Source organism: Ranitomeya imitator, chromosome 3 (genome assembly GCF_032444005.1).
Source record: "Ranitomeya imitator isolate aRanImi1 chromosome 3, aRanImi1.pri, whole genome shotgun sequence".
NCBI lineage: Eukaryota > Metazoa > Chordata > Amphibia > Anura > Dendrobatidae > Ranitomeya > Ranitomeya imitator.
Window position 1 is genome coordinate 41,288,614 of NC_091284.1, and position 23,549 is coordinate 41,312,162.

Here is a 23,549-nt window from a genome sequence, read left to right on the forward strand (position 1 = left end):
GTGTAGAGACAGGTTGTGTTACACTCCAAGGTCTTCACCAGGTTGCCTTTCCTGAGCTTCGATCTTCATGCTCTCGTTTAGTAGTTGTAGAAAAGAACGCTGCATTAGGCCTACAAAATGGGTATGGGGTGGAGAGAGATGGTGTGTTACACTCCAAGGTGTTCCCCAGGTTGCCTTTCCTGAGCTTCGATCTTCATGCTCTCGTTTAGTAGGTGTCGGAAAGTAGGCTGCATTAGGCCTAAAAAATGGGGAATGGGGTGGAGAGAGATGGTGTGTTACACTCCAAGGTGTTCCCCAGGTTTCCTTGCCATTGCTTCGGTCTTCCGACTCTCGTTTAGTAGTTGTAGAAAAGTACACTGCATTAGGCCTAAAAAATGGGTATGGGGTGGAGAGAGATGGTGTGTTACACTCCAAGGTGTTCCCCAGGTTGCCTTTCCTGAGCTTCGATCTTCATGCTCTCGTTTAGTAGGTGTCGGAAAGTAGGCTGCATTAGGCCTACAAATTGGGTATGGGGTGGAGAGAGATGGTGTGTTACACTCCAAGGTGTTCCCCAGGTTGCCTTTCCTGAGCTTCAATCTTCATGCTCTCGTTTAGTAGGTGTCGGAAAGTAGGCTGCATTAGGCCTACAAATTGGGTATGGGGTGGAGAGAGATGGTGTGTTACACTCCAAGGTGTTCCCCAGGTTTCCTTGCCATTGCTTCGGTCTTCCGACTCTCGTTTAGTAGTTGTAGAAAAGTACACAGCATTAGGCCTACAAAATGGGTATGGGGTGGAGAGAGATGGTGTGTTACACTCCAAGGTGTTCCCCAGGTTGCCTTTCCTGAGCTTCGATCTTCATGCTCTCGTTTAGTAGGTGTCGGAAAGTAGGCTGCATTAGGCCTAAAAAATGGGGAATGGGGTTTAGAGAGATGGTGTGTTACACTCCAAGGTGTTCCCCAGGTTTCCTTGCCATTGCTTCGGTCTTCCGACTCTCGTTTAGTAGTTGTAGAAAAGTACACTGCATTAGGCCTAAAAAATGGGTATGGGGTGGAGAGAGATGGTGTGTTACACTCCAAGGTGTTCCCCAGGTTGCCTTTCCTGAACTTCGATCTTCATGCTCTCGTTTAGTAGGTGTCGGAAAGTAGGCTGCATTAGGCCTACAAATTGGGTATGGGGTGGAGAGAGATGGTGTGTTACACTCCAAGGTGTTCCCCAGGTTTCCTTGCCATTGCTTCGGTCTTCCGACTCTCGTTTAGTAGTTGTAGAAAAGTACACAGCATTAGGCCTACAAAATGGGTATGGGGTGGAGAGAGATGGTGTGTTACACTCCAAGGTGTTCCCCAGGTTGCCTTTCCTGAGCTTCTATCTTCAGGCTCTCATTAAATTGTGGTTAAATGGAACAACTGCATTTGGCGTACTAGTTGGTTTGGGGCCTACTATCGGTGTCTGCCACTCCTTGCTGTTCTCCTGGTTTCCTGTCCTGAAATTCCATTTTCAGCCTCTCGTTAAGTAGTTGTTAATGTTAGACTGCATTTGGCCTACTAGTTGGGTTGGGGCCTACTATCGGTGTCTGCCACTCCTTGCTGTTCTCCTCCACTGAACAAAGCTGTGCCGCCTGTTTACTACGGTTGCCAATTTTGAACTGCATTTCGACTACTTACTGATTTGGCCCTACTCTCTGTGTCAGCCTCTCATTCCAGTTGTCCTCCACTGCAATGCCCCCTGGTTATTCCTGTGTTACCAATTTTGAACTGCATTTAGCCCACTTTCTTCTTTGGGCCTATATCTGTGTTTCCACTTCATCGTGCCCATTGCCCAGCCAGTGATAGATGAGTCTGCTGGTACATTGACCCATAACGCAACATTCCCCGTGCACGCTACACAACAACATTGTGACCCTGCTGAAAGTCAGGTTGCTCTTCCCGCATACCATACCACCTTACACGGGGACAAAGAGGAAGGTGCAGATGAAAGTGCAGGTTCCTTCATCAGGTGGGGGGAGGAATACTAGTTGGCGACGTCACTGGCACAGGGCCTCTCATAGTACGCAAAAGTGTTGCTGCCGGTGGGAGGCGCCCCCGCCGTGCAAACACACCGCTGTACTTTGAGGGGCCCTGTGCCAGTGCCAATGCCAACGAGTGGGCCCCCCCTGCTTGCTCAGGTTCACAGCACTTGCAAAGTTGAAATACTTACCTCTCCCTGCTCCACTGCCGTGACGTGGTCCAGATTTCCTGGGCCCACTAATTACTTGAACCAGCCCTACCCCCCACAACTTTAGCCAAATGACCCCCAATTTCAAATGCCTTCCAATTATTATAAGGTAAATTACGCTTGACAAGCTTCATTAAGAAGAATGGATGGTTTTGACATTAAAATGGGTACTCTAGGTGTTTTCCTGGCCCCCACTCACTGCCGACTATGCTGCTATTTCGGTCGATCCCGACTTTACGTCATAATCGGCCGATTTCACTCGACCCGACTTTGGACATAGTCGGGTTTCGCAAAACCCGGCTCGACTCTAAAAAGGTCAAGGTCGCTCAACTCTAGTAAGGACCCTTGGCGTGGGTTGCCAGCTTCCATATTATGGCCCTAATATCAACTAATACCTTACATATATTTATATGTTTTTTTTGCACGTATATTTTTTGCAGGGTGCAGCTGGGCCCAAATTGTTCTGTACACTGTGGCCTCTGTTCACACGGGATGCATTTTAGCACTGGGCAGCCCGCCATAGGGCGTTATTAATAGGCTGTAGCCATATGCTTTGTATTCCTTGTGTGAACACGCCACATACAGAGTATTTTATCTTAGTGCATTGGTGTACCACACGGCCAAACCCTTATTGAAGGCTGGCTGTTTCATTAGGTATTGCACCTGTGCATTTGCTATTTTGTTTGGGTCCGCTGCACCCTGCTTGTGCATTTGTATTGAGGCCTATTTAGACAGGTAAGCATCTTTGACTGTTTTTTGGTGTTTTTTCTTGAATGTGTCCTTTTTTTGGTGTTTTTCATATATGAGGTGTTCTCTTTAAGTTTATGATTCTTAGGATATGGTCTAGCAAACATGTCAGCAGTCTGTTGCTGCTGTATAGGTGCCCGGTGAACCTATTCTTACCTGGCGGAATTTCCGACTCCTCTTTAAATCAGACTTCCAAGGGTAACATCATCGATGTGGAGTGTGGTATATCTGGCTGATCAAAACAAGAGCCGCGGAGACAATTCGCCAATTTTCCTTCTAACTACCACAATTACTGACGCTGCCGTTGGAACAAATCCGGCGAAATAATACGCACCCTCTCTAGGACAGACGGTCTGATGCTTACACACAGTTGTGAACCGGATGCCTGCTCGCAAACCCACAGGTGCCTTTACTCATTTGCCGATAATCTTTCCTTACTATCATTATTGGCTATAAATTGAGGACAGACACATTAGCCTGTGATCCCCGTGGAAGCCACAGGACATGGGTCAACTCATTTGGCTTCCTTCTCCCTACTCCCTTCCTACTCTCTGCACAGGTTTTGGTCATCATCAATTGTTTTATGCTGCCTATTATAGTGGGTTTTGAATAGGTTAAGGTGCACACTGAGCCCAATCGTATATTATCGCTCTTTCTGTGTCTGAAATGCTTTTGAAAAATTGTGTCTCTTGCTTGAGATTTAGGACTATAAAATATGTTTTCATGTATTTTATTTTTTTAGATTTTATATTGCTTTGTATATTATTGATAGGCATTTTGTCAATATACGCAGTCCTCTCTTTTTTCATGATTGCGTTCTTGAATTTATGACTTGTTATTCTCGCACCCATTTCTTGGAGTTTAGACTAGACCAATGTTAGTCCCTAATAAGCGATTGGGGTTAAAATGGGCTAGTCTTCTGCTGGACCTATGGGGTCCATTACCGTGCCAGACCTTTGCTCATGGGATGCTGCATTGTTACAATGGGAGTCAAACTGGTTGCACATTGGTGTGAGGATGCCCCAGAGGGGCTATTTCCAATAAAAACCTCTTAAGGGATCCTCTCTTTTTTATGCATGTGCCTAAATGAGTCCAGTATATACATAAAGCTGGGTCTAAACAGTGGCTTTGGCCATGACGCAGGTCTTGTGGTCAAAGATCTCTGCATGTGGATGACATTTCAAGGGGTTGGATTGCGATCCAGAAGGTACCGAGATAAGCAAGTCACAAAAGTCGGGGCCAGAAGATTTTTTGCGACTTGTTTGCCTCGGTCGCTGTGTAGTGTGGGTCACAATCTGACTCAATTTCATTATGGTAAAGGTGTGATCTCTTGTCCTGGCCAAAGCCCCCATATAGCCACATGTTAAAAAAAATATGTATGGCAAAATAGGCAAGAACTTTTTGGTTCTTGATACACATTCCAGCTATAAGAAGTCAGATATATGATGTAAATATTGCAGAAAAGATCAAAAAAAGAAAGGAATGTCCAGCTTCACCGAATCCCTAAAAAAGAGTTTTCTTTATTCACAAACTTTAAAAATGTTTGTGAATAAAGAAAACTCTTTTTTACGGATTCGGTGAAGCTGGACATTCTTTCTTTTTTTTACTTTATACGCCTGGACACAGCGGGTCCGTGCTCCCGAAGATTGGTTTATGCATCACGGGTGAGCTGGCTTATTTTTCTTCTTTCTAAGAAAAGATCAAAGCAGATTTTTGAAAAATCTACCGAAAAATCTGCTTTACAGTCTGCAGTAGTTCTATTCAGATTTGTGACTATGGATTGCAAAGGGTGAAATCTGTAGTGAAAAATTCCAGCACACATTGACACGGTGTGGCTTTTCGTGCAGCGTGTGGATAAGATTTAGTAAAATCCCTTCCATTTTGCTTGGACTGTAATACAACGTCCCACATCCTAATGGTAGATCCATGTGTGTCACAAAAGCTGTGGATTTTACCTAAAGATTTTTGGAAGTAAAATCCACAGTAGAATACAAGTGGCTGCCATGTGGATAAGAATAAAATAAAAAATGTAATCCACACGATATGGAATATTCCTTCACGGTCACTGACCTGCGATACGGATTTATAAACCTGCCATACGGCGATTTCTGTTATTGATTTTGCCACCGGCATTCTCCCCTTTAGGTTAAGCAACGGTAAAGCACACGGTAGGTTCACAAAAAAATGTTATTTCAAAAATTTGATGATTTTTAATTTCTTAAAAAGTCACTTTTACAGCAATAGAATCCATTAATTATGTAGCCCATCGAATGAACAATTTGTCCAAGAAGAGATGTCTAAAGATAAGTCACTTGATAGTTCGAAGAGGCGCGAGATGTGTGAAAGGTAATATGAAAGCGAAATTGAGCAAAAATTTTGAGCCTTATGGTGTTTTCACACAGGTTTCACCCCGCTCTGCCAAAATTGGCAGAATTTTGTTAGTGGGACAGGGGAGCGATAACACAGCTGGTCTAATTGACAATGAGCTGTGGCGTTCCTTATGCCAGAAATTTTACTCAATTCCCCGACTCGAGGATTTGTGACAGAGGAACACGCCAATAGTCAGTCGCTCTTGAATCATTAAAAGGCAAGCTCCTCTTAATAAATCAGGAGTATCTAATTCCAATATGTCAAGACTGGTGTGCAAATTGCTAGTTTTGATGAATCGAGGCCCATGTGTGGAATTGGGGGTGCAAGCTTCTGGTGCCCATGCCATGCCGTCAGGACTAACCCCTGCCACAAGGATGTCCCTTCAGTTGTGAGAAGTAATGTGCTCTACAGCTTGCAAATTCCTTAGACTTCTACTAATTGCAAGGTATAAGGTTATGAGTACATAGTGTTTTTTTAGCAAATCCGTTCAAACATCCTCCTCAAAAATTGCTTCAAAAACTGTTAGGAAAATCTTTTAAATTAATTCTATGAGAAATCGACTAAGAGTTTTTTTTAGGTCTTTTTTTTTTGCTGAAGAGGTTTTGGAAAAATTGCCTGGTGGAAAAAAAAAAGTGTAGGTCACTCCTTTGAAGTGGATCCTGAAGGAAACCTTTACAAATTAGGCACTGTTTTATGGAAAGGGAGCAAACAATGTTTTGTAGGAAAGAAAAAATGTTTGCACAACTTTTCAGAACCTCTACAGTAAAAGAAAAACCTCATTCAAAAACTATTCAAAATAGGAAAGTTTCATGAAAGTTGTTTCTGACTGAAACACTTGTGGTTTTTGGACTCATGAAGAAACATAACCCGAGACCTTGTACCTTGACCGATAGAACTGATCTCGTGGAATCGTTCCTTGGCATCCAACGCAACAGTTTTTCCACCGGTCAAGTCAAGAACCAGATAAAACATCTTCAAATGTGGCTATGGATGGCATATCTGAGCACAACTTTGTCATCAGTTGTGTCCAGTTCTGGCAAAAAAACAAGTGTTCGGACAGAGGTAATGTATGGAAACTCATCCCATCTCTACCGGAATGAGCTCAGAGGGGCACCAACGCTGCCACTCGGTCTTCTCAAATTGCCACTTAGCCCAGTAATTAATACTACAGTCTTTTTTTCTTAATTAATTTCTGCATTGTGGCTGCTAATCCATGAAAACCCCCCGAAACCATGAAAACCAAGAGAAGTGATCATTTGCACGGACCTAGGCACACACCTTTCTTGTACATTATACTGTATGTATAGAGGGTTGTGTTCGTATTCCTCTCTCCTCCCGAAGCAATTTGCCACAGTCTAATTCCGTGGACAGAGTGGTCCCCGAAGTCGAGTTGGACGGGTGAGTGGGTTTACATTGCATCCCATAAAAGAAACAAAAGGCCTTTACATGCGAAAGGAATAAAAGAAAAAAAACATGCATAAATAATAATAATAGTAATTATATGGCAATGATATTACAACATAATGAATGCAGAAGAATGATGCAACAGAAACAATGAAAAATAAATGTTATACATGTAACGTTTACATAAATTCATACCCCAAAATAAATCATAACACAAATCATGGTACATGGTGGTAATTTCTTGAAAAAGAAAAATTGGGAAATGAGAAAAAAAAAAAGAACAAAGCTGAAGATAACTAGGCAACACTGACGGTATGATAACTGAAGTGGCGCATAGTTCTGAAATACCCGGCACCAGTATAAGAACATGTGGAAATATTCTATATTCTTTAAAGGGGCTCTCCGTTATATTTTTAAATTTGTCAATCTAGAGAAGAAGAAAAAAGAGAATATACCCAGGACTGGAATCCGCCTCAACTTTGCTCCTCTGATGCTGTACCAACAGTCACTGCCGAACCGTCATGACCAACAATGACCTGATGGCTACAGGGTGGTGGTCAGGACATCATTGCTTCCTTTTAACTCCTCCCAAACTCAAATGTGTCTCCTTTTTGCTCTGAAAGCTACTACCACGTGACAGAAAGATCATTGAGCTGGGATAGGTGGGCTGGCACGTTACACAGGGTGTCGAGGAGTCCAGATTATGGATCCAGAGAAATTTAGCTGATGGAGCATGGCAACTTTTTAGGTCAAAACAGTGGCCTCTCGAGGTAGGAGGGGAATACTTTATAATAATGCAATAAAAGAACATAAAATGTATTTTCTTATGGATTTTATATGAATTCGTAAGAAAAATTAGCTTAGTGCTTCAATAAAAAGGCACCATATACCATAACATTACATGCATACTCATGGCAGATCCATGATACCATCATCTGCTTACACCCTTAAAGGTGAAAAGGGAAAAAAAATGGGTTTGGGTGACAGGTGTGGACTGGCTTAATTTTAGAAGTTTGAGCCATACAGATGTATCAGGAGTTAAACAGTCCGACATAGCGTGATACAACGTTAGCGTAGCTCTTCTTCTCCGCTTGTGTGGACAATCATTTACTTTGTACGGGAACGGCTGCGTTACTCAATGTCAGAATAAATGCTCGTTTGTTTGGAATAAATGCTACGTTAATGGATAAAGAACCAAATATCTTGAAATTAGTGGTGGAAGATGACTGGCATGTAAAAAAAACATAAAAAAAATAAGATTTTAGGATACTCTGTTGGGAGATGTTTATGCTCTATGTGCCTATATGTGGCCACCCTGTAGTTGTGCTCTGTATTATAGCCAGTTGAGCATTTTGCCAGCATGTGAGCTATTGGGAGTCCAGAAGCAAATTTATGGAAAGGTCACAGTGAAGTCTTCCGTAACCCAATGGCGAACAAGACTGACTCACTTTATAGGTATGACCCCGACGGGGGAGGGTTTGTATCATCTTTCCAGCCATTCCGTTGGGTGCGGGCAGGTGATGACAGTGAACTCAATGCCACAATTAACTAACATACAACAAATCTTTTCGCAATGTGAGAATAGACATAGCAAGGATGTCATCAAGTGCTGGAACGTTCCCAACCTGGTAGATGATCACAACCATCTAATGGAGGTCGGACCTGCGGAGAGGTCTCATTCTCACCTGTTCTATGTCGCTATTTTTCCTGGATTTATAGATGAATTCTCCAATGGCTACAAAGACGGACAGAACGAGCCCCGCGGCGAGCACTATGAAGATTCCTCCGATGTTCTCCACCCCTAAGGCGCTGGCTTCTTTACTGTCTTCTTCTGGGCAGCCATTCCCTCTCCACCACTTCTCCTTCATCATATGTAATTTGCCTTCCTCTTGTAGCTGGAGAATAGCAATGGTGATTTTGTCTCTGTATGGAGAACCTGACGGGACATTAGAGGTAAAGATGACATTATTGTAGGGTGGTCCCAGTCCTGTAGGGATTATGGTGGGAATCAGCAGAGGGACAGGAAACAACTTGGAAATGCTAAAAAAATAAACAGAGCGGTGCATATAATAACCATTATAACCAATACTAACCAGGGCTCTCCCACTAAAGTGATGCATGACTTTTCCCTAATGCAGATGGAAGAGGGAGGAAAGGATTGGGCAGTCATATTTCATCATGGAAAAAGTGATAGGAAGCCTACAGAGGTGTCTAGTAGCGGCTTATTCCCCTCCTGGTGTTCACCAATCCCAGACTCATCTGTGAGACACCAGATAGAGAATTTTGATCCATCACTGCCAAGAACCAGTTTCCAATATTATACACTGGAGGTGAGGGGCTGGCTGTTATACACTGGCGGCATGGGGACAGATATTATACACTGGGGACAATGAGGCCGGATGTTTTACACCTGGGGTGAGAGGTCATATGTTACACACTGTGGGCGAGTGGTCGGATACTATAAACTGGGGGTGAGGGGCCGGATGTCATAAACTGGGTGCAAGGGGCTGGATGTTATACACAGGGGGCAATGAGGCCGGTTGTCATACACTGCGAGGAGCTGGATGTCAAACACTTGAGGCAAGAGGTATGATGTTATACTGTACACTGGGGCAAAGGGCAGGATGTTATACACTGGGAGCAATGAAGCCGGTTTTCATACACTGGGGGGCAAGGGTCGGATGTTGTACATTGGGGGCAAGGGGCCGGATGTCATACATTTGGGGCGAGGAGTCGGATGTCATACATTGTGGGCGAGGTGCCAGATGTTAAACATTGGGGGTGAGGTGCCAGATGTCATACATTGGGGGCGAAGGGCCAGATGTCATACATTGGGGTCGAGGGGCCGGATGTCATACACTGGGGGCAAGGGCAAGGATGTCATACACTGTGGGGCGAGGGGTCAGATGTTATACATTGGGAGCGAGGTGACAGATGTCATACACTGGGGGCAAGGGGCCGGATGTCATACACTGGGGCGTGGTGACAGATGTTAAACATTGGGGGAGAGGTGCCAGATGTTATACATTGGGGGCGAAGGGCCGGATGTCATACATTGGGGGCGAGGGGCCAGATGTCATACACTGGGGGCAAGGGCAAGGATGTCATACACTGTGGGGCGAGGGGTCACATGTTATACATTGGGAGCGAGGTGACAGATGTCATACACTGGGGGCAAAGGGCCGGATGTCATACACTGGGGGCATGGTGCCAGATGTTAAACATTGGAGGCGATGCACTGGATGTCATACACTGGGGCAAGGGGCTGCCTGTTATACACAGGGGGCGAGGGGCCAGCTGTTATACACTGGGGTGAGGGGCCAGCTCTTATGCACTGGGGTGAGGAGCTGGAAATTATATGTGGTGCTCCAGGGTTCTGGTCGTCACAGTGACATTGCTTTCCTCACGGGGAGAGTGATGTTATGCTTGGAAGCGATGAAGGATATCTTTTATCAGGTAATCACCATACACACAACATGTTCACACTCCAGGCCACAAGGGGGAGCTTTTGATCCTATCCTTAGGTGATTCCCCTGCATATGCATATATATTGTGGTTTGGAGGGAAGTTAGTCAGATTCTGTCAGAGGACAGAGGAGAGAGCAGTCAGACATCGAGTGTCGGAAGGACTGAAGGAGCCGTGTAGTGTTATGACCTGGTGGTCAGGACAATAATGGACCTGGTGGTTAAGAGCACCCGGAATGACCTGATAGTTACTGATAATAAGGACGAGCTCTGGGACGTGGGAACTCTGCTGACCGCAATCCCTAAACCTATCAAACACACTAGAAATAGCCGTGGATTGCGCCTAACGCTCCCTATGCAACTTGGCACAGCCTAAGAAACTAGCTAGCCCTGAAGATAGAAAAATAAAGCCTACCTTGCCTCAGAGAAATTCCCCAAAGGAAAAGGCAGCCCCCCACATATAATGACTGTGAGTAAAGATGAAAATTACAAACACAGAGATGAAATAGATTTAGCAAAGTGAGGCCCGACTTACTGAACAGACCGAGGATAGGAAAGGTTACTTTGCGGTCAGCACAAAAACCTACAAAAAGACCATGCAGAGGGCGCAAAAAGACCCTCCGCACCGACTCACGGTGCGGAGGCGCTCCCTCTGCGTCCCAGAGCTTCCAGCAAGCAAGACAACAAATTAAAAAGCAAGCTGGACAGAAAAATAGCAAACCAAAGAAATACAAGCTGGAACTTAGCTTCTGATGGGAAGACAGGTCACAAGAACGATCCAGGAGTGAACAGACCAATACTGGAACATTGACAGGTGGCATGGAGCAAAGATCTAAGTGGAGTTAAATAGAGCAGCAGCTAACGAATTAACCTCGTCACCTGTGAAACTCAGAAACACCCACCAGAGGAAGTCCATGGACAGAACCAGCTGAAGTACCATTCATGACCACAGGAGGGAGCCCGACAACAGAATTCACAACAGTGTAGCCAGAGTTGCTACAGCTACTAAAGAAAGAGACTTAAGAAGGAAAGGACAGGAACGTGTGCAGGAGAGTGAAGCACAGGAGAGTGATATCAGGGGGAGACCAGCTGCTAACGAGCTGCCTCTTTCTGAAGCGAAGATCACCGGTAGCAGGAACACCGAGGTTGTAAGGGACTCTACGACTTACAGCAGACACCGGCAGGACAGCTGAACTGAAAGTTACCTGTCTGCCACACACACCCGAAGACACAGTAACACATAGAGCCCAGGGCGTGATAGAGTCCCTGTAAAAAGGCTTGAGTTACCTGTTATACAGGTATTGTCCTATCCTATATGGGGGACAGAGAAGAACAGTGAGGACCTTATCTGAAGCCATAGGCACTAAGCTACTACAACACCACCGTGCTAGAGGAAGGCTTTCATCTCCACCTTGTAAAGGGGACTCTGAATTCGCTTCCAAGCTGGCCGGACTCTGCCTGTCCTGTGATCTGGTACCCTGGACTGTGGCTGCCTGAAGTCTTCAGTAAACCAGGTAAAGAGACTGCAAACCTGTGTCCTCATTCTTTACTGCACCATTTACCATCTTCCATCTACACACCGGGAGCCCTGGGGATACACTTTATCTACCATCTAGCTGCCATAATATCACCCCAGAGGACCCCTTAAAGCAGCGTCGGTCCCCACTGACCGAGTACCACAGGTGACGTCACAAACATAAACTTTATTCAATTTCCCATTTACATGGGCGCCCAGGGCCACGGACCTGGTCGCCACTGTGACATCCCCCTGTGAACACCGGACCCGGTACCGGGTACCCCACGGCCCTGGCGGGCGACTAGTGTTGAGCGATACCGTCCGATACTTGAAAGTATTGGTATCGGATAGTATCGGCCGATACCCGAAAAATATCGGATATCGCCGATACCGATATCCGATACCAATACAAGTCAATGGGACATCAAGTATCGGAAGGTATTCTCATGGTTCCCAGGGTCTGTAGGAGAGGAAACTCTCCTTCAGGCCCTGGGATCCATAGGGATGTGTAAAATAAAGAATTAAAATAAAAAATATTGATATGCTCACCTCTCCGGCGGCCCCTGGACATCACGCTGGTAACCGGCCGGCTTCTTTGTTTAAAATGAGCGCCTTCAGGACCTGCGAATGACGTCGCGGGTTCTGATTGGTCGCGTGCCGGTCACATGGGCGGCACGCGACCAATCAGAACCCGCGACGTCATTCGCAGGTCCTGAAGGCGCTCATTTTAAACAAAGAAGCCGGCCGGTTACCAGCGTGATGTCCAGGGGCCGCCGGAGGGGTGAGCATATCAATATTTTTTATTTTAATTCTTTATTTTACACATCCCTATTGATCCGATACCGATACCCGAAACCACAAAAGTATCGGATCTCGGTATCGGAATTCCGATACCGCAAGTATCGGCCGATACCCGATACTTGCGGTATCGGAATGCTCAACACTACGGGCGACTATTCTGCACTGGGGTGAGATGCCAGATGTTATACACTGGGGGTGAGGGGACGGATGTTTTACACGGAGGGTGAGGGCCAGATGTTATACACTGGGTGTCAGGGGCACTAAATTGATGGGTTTTTCCACTTAATTGTTGAGTTTTCAGCAATAAATGAAAGCTTTAGTAGCTGCTGACTGGCATTGACTTATATATAAGGGACTGCATGTTCATTGCACCCATCTAATGATGACTTCCAGGGGTAAAAACATACAATAATGGAAATTTCCAATATATCCATGTTGTGCATTTTGGAGGAGCTCATCTCCCCCCTACGTCATCACATCTAGTACCTAGTGACTATTCTCTATGGGATGAAGGAGTTAACAACATGCACTAATTTCTGCAGTCTTCGCTCAGGATTTCTCCGGCATTATCCATCAGGCCGCGCTGCCCTTTATTTCTCTCTGTTTGTCCGAATGCAGCGATGCATTTGTCACCGTGTCACTGGTATTAGCATTTTCTAACAACACTTCCCAGAAACGCTTTATTAGGTTAAAAACAGATCATAATTTATATGTTTGCAAGCGGCATACAGGGTCGGGCAGGGATCGGTCATTGTCACTCACACAGCAAAAAACCAATACAAAACAAAACTTTTATGGCTGTGGAAAACAATAATTTTCTCAGCATTGGCAGTCAGAATATAGAAAGCAATCGTTCAGACGTGAACTTTATATTTATGGCGCGTCGTTAAGTGACTGAATGGGCAAAATGTACGACACGTAAGATAATGTGATAAAACACAGAGGGAAATACAGAAAGGACAAGTGCGCTGGATTCGCCTCGTCTGTAGCTCCGTCCAATTCACTTGCATAGACCGGCACTGTAATGCCAGGCACAGACTGTGGATAAGAGTGGCGCTGTCCCGTCATCGTTTGGATTAGTTGTGGCTTCTCAGGTCAGACCATAAAGTGATCTCATATCCTTTTGCGCAGATGGAAAAGCCCCTTTAAAGAGTCTTCACATTTATGCATAGATGTACAGTGGGTGCAGAAAGTATTCAGACCCCTTTAAGTTTTTCACAATTTCAACAGCATGGTGAGCCCTCGATTCTTGATAACCAGCCTTGCTAATGTTGTTAGAGCGCAAGCTCCCATCAGACGCTCCTGTAATTAGCAGCAGCAGACGTAGGCTGATGGGAGCAGTAGTCCCATCAGCTGACGCCAGTGACCGGCGATGAACTCTATACCTCCGATCACAGGTGCGGGCTCTCATCGTCATTTGACAGCATAGGAACGATGGCTGTCTGACTGGCAGCAATGATTTTACCGCTGATCAAAAGCGGTGCATGTGCATGACAGCGCGTCAAACACTGGATGTTCGGGCCCCCCCAATCAAGTTAATGGGGTCTGGGTTTGGGTCCGGATACTGTTCTGATACCCAAACCCAAACTTTTTTTTAACTGTTCGTCTGAACCCACCAGACCCGAACATACAGGAGTTCGTCCATCTCTAAACTGCAGTCTTCTTCACTCTTCAGTGCTTGCTTGGTCTTGTGCGGCATTGTGATGTGCACTGTCATTATCACACTGGACGCCTGGTCAGCACTAGAAATGCCGAACAGTGAAGACAGAAAAGATGGGAGCCAAAGGGAAGAAGCGGGCCGAAGGAGGGACGGACAGGGAGCTACGCAGGAAGCCCCCATTTTCCTTGATTTGAAAAAAAAAATAATTGAAAAATATTCGGGTTCTGGCAAGCTCAAATTTGTATACAATATGAAGTTAATCTGATTGGCCTCAAATCACGTTAGCCATCTTTAGTGAACAACCTTGTATGAACGAGGCTTTAGGTTCACTGCATTAGTAAATTCAATCCCCCCACCAGCTTCTGCAACTTACCAATAGGTGTGCCAACTCCATAACCCTTGGAGTCAATGAGGCCTCCAATCTGGGTAAGGTTGCAGTTCCGCTGTGTGACAAATTCAATACTGGTGGACTCCATGAGCAGCGCGTAATCGGTGGTAAGAACCCTCTGAATGCCCTCATCATTGTTCTTCACGAGTGCCGTCTGCTGCCTACTGGTCATAAATGCCCACATCTTCTCATACGTGGAGATTTTGGATTTCTGGAAGTAGTGAAAAGTAATTGTTAGTAATGTATGATGAATGTCTTTGAAATGAAGACTTCACGCCGATTGGCAGATGGCATTATTATGTCAGGCATTTTCCAGATCCCTTAGGTTGGGCATTGACATAAGATGATGGTCCGAAGTACTTATCAGACTTTTCTTCTTCTGTTGGCCAATACAACATGGCAGGGAGACTGGTAGGAGATTTTAATTATGACTTATTCTATGGGCGGTCTTAGCTGATTGCCTTTTTCATTATGGTAGTGTCCCATGTGGTCGAGTTGCGGATGTCATGAGACCGTCAAGCAGCAGAACATAATCTCCAAATTGACTAAATATTATTGGGCACTGGGCGCAGAATCAGCAAACCCACAAGACTCGAAAAGTGTGAATGGAATGGTAGGTGCATGCGCAACAACCTACTCACGGGTCTATGGGAGTGGTAACGCCACTCCAATAGAATGTATATGGAGTGGTGGTCGCGCATGCGCAATACTGCTCCATTCCCACTGGAGACTTTGGAATTCCTACGTAACTGGTGGCGAGGCATGCATAAAACTTCTATAGGTCTATGGGCACGGTAGTGTGCATGTGTAACATCTTGTACTGAATGATGGTAAGGTCACTCATGAGCCCTACCACTCCATTCATCCAAGGGACTTTACAAACCTTGTTCTCACGAGTGGTGAAGCTTTCATAAACACTTCTATGGGGTCTACCGGAGTGGTAGCATTCCTGCATATTCGCTACTCCAAAAGAAAGTCAATAACGGAGTTATGGGGCATGCGCACTACCACTCCGTTCATATAAGTGGCTTTGGAAACTCCAAACTCATAATTTGTCGGGTTTCCAGCTGTCGGACTCTAAAAGATAGTATATATATAACCCATCCTGAGAATGCTATGACTTTAGGGCCTTTGCGGTCTCTTCAGACATGACGATAGCACCGGGTCCCCTGTAGCATGTTTTAACTCAGCAGTACCATAAATATTACAAAATAGTTGAGGAAACCGAACGACTGACAGATCTTTTGCAGGTTTTTATCTTCTCAAAAGACATAAAATGCACGTCAATATTTTGTTCACACTTCGTGCCATTTTTCTTATTTAAATGCTTGTAATTTTGGCTAAAAATAATTTTTTGTGATTGGGTTTCATTAAAAATGTTGCACCATTTGTCTTCTATTGCCTCTGTGTTGCACTGTCTATTGCTGGCAGTGATCACGTTCTAATGCTCCAATGAGAGAGTTTCTAATTCTTTTTCTGGGCTTCTCAGAACGGATTCATGACCAAAGACCATGTTAAAGAATGTGAAAACATAGAGTCTGAAAAAGAAAACAGTGCAACATTTTAAAAAAAAATCCGAAATGCAAAAATAATTTTCTCAAATATCATAGCATGTAAATGTGGGCACCCGTGTTCAAAACTGCTGTTATTGTGAACAGTTAAGCAAGTTGAAGATTAAATGATCTCTAAAAGGCCTAAAGTTGACACATTTCCTTTGAAGTTTAGACAAAAACATATGCATATATTTTCATCTTTTACATTTTAAAAATTACAAAAAGGAAAAATGAGCCAATCTTAAAGTTTGGGCACCTTGCATGGTTAGTACCTAGTATCATCCCCTTTTGCAAGTATCACAACGTATATCAGTTTTTGTAGCCAAGAGTCGTTCATTTCTTGTTTGAGTGATTTTCATTCATTCTTCCTTGGATAACTCTTCCAGTTCTGTGAGATTCCTGGGTCGTCTTGCATCCTCTGCTATTTTGAGGTCTAGATTTTCAATGATGTTCAGATCAGGGGACTGTGAGGGCCATTGTAAAACTTTCAACTTTCACCTTTTGACGTCGTCTATTGTGGATTGTGACGTGTGTCTAGGATCATTATCCATTTGTAGAAGCTGTCCCCTTTTCATCTTCAGCTTTTTTTTTACAGATGATGTGATGTTTGCATCAAGAATTTGTTGAAATTTCATTGAATCCATTCTTCCCTCTACCCGTGAAATGTTCCCTGTGCCATTGGCTGCAACACAACCCCAGAGCATGATTGATCCACCACCATGCTTAATGGTTGTCTAGATGTTTTTTTCCTGAAATTCTGTGCCCTTTTTTCTCCACACATACCTTTGAACATTGTGGCCAAAGTTCTATTTTAACCTCATCGGCCCACAGGACTTGTTTCCAAAATGCACTTTCTACCTAGTTCTACTTAATCTAATTATAAATGTATCCAGGTCACTTGCTCCCTAAAGATCAACATACAGATCTCTTCTGCTTCTTAACATTTTCACAACTCTTTTGTAGTTTTCATTGATTTTTTTAGGAAAAAAATATCTTCTCTTGCTCTTCCATTTCCTCAAGGAGTGACTTGCAAGCGTTTTTATTAGAGATTTTTTGAGTAGCGGTCATGATGAAGAGTTTTATACTCATATTTTATGGGATAGTGAAACAGAGGGACTGATGGTCCACAAATTGTATTAAATCAGGAGGAAGGAAATAGGAATGTCTATGCTCGAGATATTTATTATCTGTGCTGGAAACAGACTTTCCTTACAGTGTGGAAGACACACAAGACACAAATGAGATATTACCAGCCAGTAAAGCTGAACAGAAATGTTGTTTTATCAGCTGTTAAAGGGGCAGATGACCATACATCCCCTCTGTATTGTTACATGGCAGCCAATGTCTTAGGCCGGGATCACACATGCGAGAAACACGTCCGTGTCTCGCATGTGAAATCCAAGCTACAGAGCCAAATTAAAATCTCTTGACTGAAAAAGACTTTCAGAAAGATTTAGCAGACTCTGGAGTTGTGGTACATTGTTCTACTGTCCAGAGACACCTGCACAAATAGGGCCTTCATGAAAGAGTCATCAGAAGAAAACCTCTCCGGCAGCCTCACAATAAAATTCTGTGTCAGAAGTATGTAAAAGAACAACTGAACAAGCCTGATGCATTTTGGAAACAAGTCCTGTGGACCGATGAGATTAAAATAGAACTCTCTAGCCACAATAATCAAAGGTATGTGTGGAGAAAGGCACAGAATTTCAGGAAAAAAACATCTCGCCAACCATTAAGCATGGAGGTGGATCGATCATGCTTTGGGGTTGTGTTGAAGCCAATGGCACAGGGAACATTTCACCGGTAGAGGGAAGAATGGATTCAATGAAATTTCAACAAATTCTTGATGCAAACATACCACCATCTGTAAAAAACTGAAGTTGAAAAGAGGATGGCTTCTACAAATAAATAATGTTCCTAGACACGTCACAATCCACAATAGATGACCTCAAATGGTGCAAGCTGAAGGTTTTACAATGGCTTTAAATGCGTTACAATGGAGGGTAATCAACGAGTTGAACAGGCTGCCACAAGAGGTGGTGAGTTCTCCTTCAATGGAAGTCTTCAAACAGAGGCTGGACAGACATCTATCTGAGATGGTTTAGTGAATCCTGCATTGAGCAGGGGGTTGGACAGGATGACCCTGGAGGTCTCTTCCAACTCTAACATTCTATGATTTTATGATTCACAGTCCTCTGATCTGAACGTCATTGAAAATCTGTGGCTAGACCTCAAAATAGCAGCGCATGCAAGACGACCCAGGAATCTGGAAAGAATGGAGGAAAATCCCTCAAACAAGAATTGAAAGACTCTTGTCTGGCTACAAAAAGCATTTACAAGCTGTGATTCCTCAACACATCTTCCTTCGCATCGAGTTCATCAGGTTGTTGATTGTGGCCGGTGGAATGTTGGGCCGCTCCTCTTCAATGGCTGCGCGAAGTTGCTGGATATTGGCAGGAACTTGAACAATGTCATATATGCCGGTCCAGAATATCCCAAACATGCTCAATGGGTGACACTAAAAATATCCAAAAACATATCTTAAAGGGACTCTGTCACCCCAAAAATCGTTTCTGAGCTAAGCCCACTGGCATCAGGGGTTTATCTGGCGCAGGCGTACTTTGTCTGCCCTGTTGAGGGCAGAGCAAAGTACTGTAGTGCGCAGGCGCCGGGGCAAGAAGAGGAAATCATCGAATGAAGATGGGAGGCACGGAACCCAGATCACGATGCCCATCGGACCGGACCGCAGCGGGACCGCCCCTGGGTGAGTATAATCTAACCTTTATTTCTCATCCTTCAGGATACATAGGGGGCTTATCTACAGCATTACAGAATGCTGTAGATAAACCCCTGATGCCAGTGGGCTTAGCTCTGATACGATTTTGGGGTGACAGAGTCCCTTTAAATGTAAAGGGGCTTTATAGTATAAAAATCAGTATCCCCATCATAGTCAAAAGAAAAAACGGGTGCTTTATAAGCATACATCACCAAAAAGAGGATAGCAAAGGTGACATGGATAAACTTATCCTCAGAAGCAGATGTGACTCTTGATCTTCCTGTCCTGGGGCGGTCCTCATGTGAGCCAGTTTCTTTGTAGTGCTTGATGGTTTTTGCAACTGCTCTTGGAGACACTTTCATAGTTTTCCCAATTTTTTGGACTGACTGACCTTCATTACTTAAAGTAATGATGGCCACTCATTTTTCTTTACTTAGCTGCTTTTTTCTTGCCATAATACAAATTCTAACAGTCTATTCAGTAGGACTATCAGCTGTGTATCCACCAGACTTCTGCTCAACACAACTGATGGTCCCAACCCCATTTATAAGGCAAGAAATCCCACTTATTAAACCTGACAGGGCACACCTGTGAAGTGAAAACCATTCCTGGTGACTACCTCTTGCAGCTCATCAAGAGAATGGCAAGAGTGTGCAAAGCAGTCATCAAAGCAAAAGGTGGCTACTTTGAAGAACCTAGAATATAAGACATATTTCAGTTGTTTCACACTTTTTTGTTAGGTATATAATTCCTCATGTATTAATTCATAGTTTTGATGCCTTCAGTGTGAATTTACAATTTTCATAGTCATGAAAATACAGAAAAATCTTTAAATGAGAAGGTGTGTCCAAACTTTTGGTCTGTACTGTATATATATATATATATATATATATATATATATATATATATATATACACACACACACACACACACACAGTAGGCGAAATAAGTATTGAACACGTCACCAATTTTCTAAGTAAATATATTTCTAAAGGTGCTGCTGACATGAAATTGTCACCAGATGTTGGTAACAGCCTGTTCAATCCACAGAGGCAAAAAACATTACCATAGAAATCCATAAATTGAGTTATGTGTAATAATGAGAAATGACTGAGGGAAAATTTATTGAACATGGAAAGTCATGACACCAGCTGACATCTATAAGTAATTAGAAAGCAATCTTGCCACTTAGTAAAAAATAATATCAGCTAGTTCAACTAATGGCCTATAAAAAGTTCTCTTATTACCATGGTGCCACGCAAGAAACATCTCATGATGGGTAAAACTAGTGATCTGTCTCAACACATTCGCAACCTTATTGTTGCAAACAATACTAATGGCATTGGTTACAGAAGAAGCTCTAAACTACTGAAAGTTCCAGTGAGCACTGTTGGGGCCATAATCCTGAAGCAGAAAGAACTTCATTTCACCATAAACCGGTCACGACCAGGTGCTCCCCGCAATATTTCAGACAGAGGAGTGAAAAGAATTATCAGAGTAGTTGTCCAAAATCCAAGGACCACCTGTAGAGAGCTAAAGAAAGACCTGGAATCAGCAGGTACAATTGTTTTTTAAAAAAAGTAATGCACTCAACCTCCTTGGCCTGTATGCACGCTGACCACGCAAGACTTCATTGTTGAACAAAAAGCAAACTCAAGTGCGTTTGCAGTTTGCTCATCAACATTTAGACAAGTCTGTGAAATACTGGGAGACTATAGACTGGTCAGATGAGACCAAAATTTAGATCTTTGGATGCCAAAATACACACCATGTTTGGAGGCCACAAGGCACTACATATGACCTCAAATACACCATACCAACAGTAATGTTTGGAGGTGGGAACATCATGATGTGGGGCAGTTTTTCAGCATACAGCCCTGGAAAACGTCATATAATTGAAGGAAGGAGGAATTGACAAATGTACCAAGACGTTCTTATAAAAAAAATCTGCTACCATCTACCAGGATTATGAAAATGAAATGAGGTTGGAAATTTCAGCAAGACAATGATCCTAAACACACAGCCAAGTAAACTCTCAATTGGTTTCAGAGAAAGAAATTAAAGCTACTACAAAGGCCGAGCAATCACCTGACCTGAATCCAATAGAACATTTATGGAAGAAACTAAAGCTCAGAGTTCATAAAAGGAGCCATGGAAACTTCAGGATGTGAAGAGTATTTGTGTGGAAGAATGAGGCAAAATAACACCAGAGCAATGCCTGCGACTAGTTTCTCCATACAGGAGGCATTTTGAAGCTGTCATCACCAACAAATGCTTTTAAATACATTTCAGTAAGCGTGTTCAATACTTTTTCCTGTGTCATTTGTCATTATTACACATAATTTATGGACACCTATGGATGATTTCTTTTCCTGTGTGGATTGGATGGGTTGGGTTGTTACCAACATCTGGTGAAAAAATTCATGTCAATAGCACCTTTAGAACCATATTTACTTAGAAAGTTGGTAACATGTTTAATACTTAATTAACCCGCTATGTATATATATATATATATATACAGTATATATATACACACTCACATAAAAACTAAACTTTTTTTCCTGACAGTTCATGAGAATGATGACAGCAGAAGATGAGCGTTCTGATTTTGTAGGAGACAGTGACCTAATTAAAGAAATACATCACAAAAATCTAAGTGAATGTGCAATGACTACACATAAAGCCCGCGCAGGTCTCCATGTTGGTTGGACACAGGGATTAATTTACCTTTTTTTATACAGAATATTAGAACCCTTCTCGTCATGCTGCCGGACACATTATAATCCGCTGGTAAGCTCTTTCTGCCTGGTACAAGCTCCTGATTGACTTAATCAATCGGAGCAAAACAAGTCACCGAAGTAAAATTAGAACGTTTTTTAGAACAAATTCAAAAATTAGCTTGCTTAACCCGAACAGATCTGAACAAATCCCATCTCCGGCACAAGTTATGCGCGCGTGCACCTGCTCTTGTCTCCCAACATCCCCTCAATTATCGAACCGAGAATTCTTCAATTAGCACTAATTTAAAGCAAACTGGAATATTAACGAGAGTTCACTGGTTTCTTAGGAACCAAAGCGAAGGAACAATGACATTTTTCGTAACCTGGATTTGTTCTGGTGCATTGCAATTATGGTGGATTTTCAAGAGGAAATGTTAAAAAAAAAAAAAAAGAAAATGGAAGGAATAGCCAACGTGATGGATGAGGGGGGCGGCATTAGTCATCCACTTGAAATAAATCAGCAGTTTAAAAAGTACATTCTCCACTTATGATCATGGCTGTACCAGGTGAAAAGTAATAAAACCAATGTCCGCCAGGTTCTGTTTTATCGAAATAGGTAAAAATGTATGAAGAATACTTCTCCTTATCGATCCTTTTGGCGGTTGGAATTCTAATTTTTTCATATCCCCTTCAAAGACTTTGAGTTAAAGGGGACTTGTAAAAGTCTGCAGGACGTAGGATGAAAAGATATCGAGCAGATTTATATCTAGTTTTATCGTAAAAGCTTCAGTAGGACTTATATTTTATTGCTTTAAATCCTGATTTTTTTTTAAGGCTTAGGAGTCCAGTGGGAGGTTCTACTTAGTGACTGACAGCTACGTAACTCCTCCCCCTGGACTTAAACACAGAAAAAGCAGAAATTTTCATGAATAACAAAGTTATACTAAATAATTCCTGCCATTAAAATACCCTATGTGAAAGGAGTGGTAGTTAGCTTGTTCCACCATCACTTCTTAGGCAGGGTTTACATGATCATATTTCATTGTCTGTATACAGACTTTTTATGGGTCTCCCGACCTAAACTTACAACCTCATATACGGCTGTAAGTTCGGGTTGGAAGACCCATATATAGACTGTGAACGTTACTTGGCAAATCTCCCCTGGTCTTAAAATTGAATCTAGGACCATGCTCATTTCTGCACCAGCAATTCGAGCCTAGCGGCATCTCTTCCACTTACTAGGACCCAGAAATGCCAAGTATACCAGCCAGGGGAATATTGGTGTGGAAGAGAACACAGCATCTATATGGAAGAACTCTGGCTTCCTTCAGTCACCACTAGAGGGAGCAAAGGAGCTTTCTGCATACTGGTTTTCTATTGAGTTCAATGAATAAAGAGTATACAGTAGGCTACAAATTATATCTATATAATATTTTATACATATTATTGTTTATCACAATGGATATTTAGGGAATTTGGAACTCTGACCCCCTATAAAAGATATAGCAATAAATTATTAATTAAGAAATTATTCAGGAAAGAATATTGAATAGCAAAAATGCATGATGCAAATTGACTTTTATTATATTGTAATGTATGTAATAGTCCAGTGTACTTATTTTGAACCCAGAAAATCCATAAATACAAAAACAATCCCTACAGCACCAAGTAATAAATACAGAAATAGCAGCCCAAACACCTACTGGAGCGCGATTTCCTGATTATTTTTCAGTCTGATGTCCCTTCTTTAGTGAAGGTAGAATGACTTTTATTAGCTGCTTGGTGCGGCTGATTTCCAATTTCAAACAAAGCAGTAGGGAGAGGTTTCTGCTGCAGAAGGCTTCTACCCAGACACAGACTAAAGACTATGGTCTAAAGCTTGGGGAGACAAAATGCAGACCTCCCGCTACTCAAAAGTAAGCATGTTATTCCATATACATTGAAACAATATAATGTTAGC

The 23,549-nt window shown here is 43.1% G+C and overlaps 1 protein-coding gene across 5 annotated transcripts in view; it reads right to left on the minus strand.

The window, feature by feature from the left end:
- The window catches only part of GRIK1 (glutamate ionotropic receptor kainate type subunit 1), a 376,723-nt gene that overhangs the window by 33,378 nt on the left and 319,796 nt on the right, over positions 1 to 23,549 (minus strand). For 2 of the 5 annotated variants that reach the window (XM_069760824.1, XM_069760825.1), the window contains 3 exons: positions 14,526 to 14,751; positions 8,397 to 8,647; positions 6,586 to 6,747 (listed from right to left, as the gene is read on the minus strand). In XM_069760824.1, the coding sequence (XP_069616925.1) occupies positions 6,598 to 6,747; positions 8,397 to 8,647; positions 14,526 to 14,751 (627 nt within the window). In that variant the 3' untranslated portion in view covers positions 6,586 to 6,597. Of the gene's footprint in view, positions 1 to 6,573; positions 6,748 to 8,396; positions 8,648 to 14,525; positions 14,752 to 23,549 lie in introns of all 5 variants that reach the window. The other 3 variants (XM_069760826.1, XM_069760823.1, XM_069760822.1) reach the window with 2 other exon arrangements.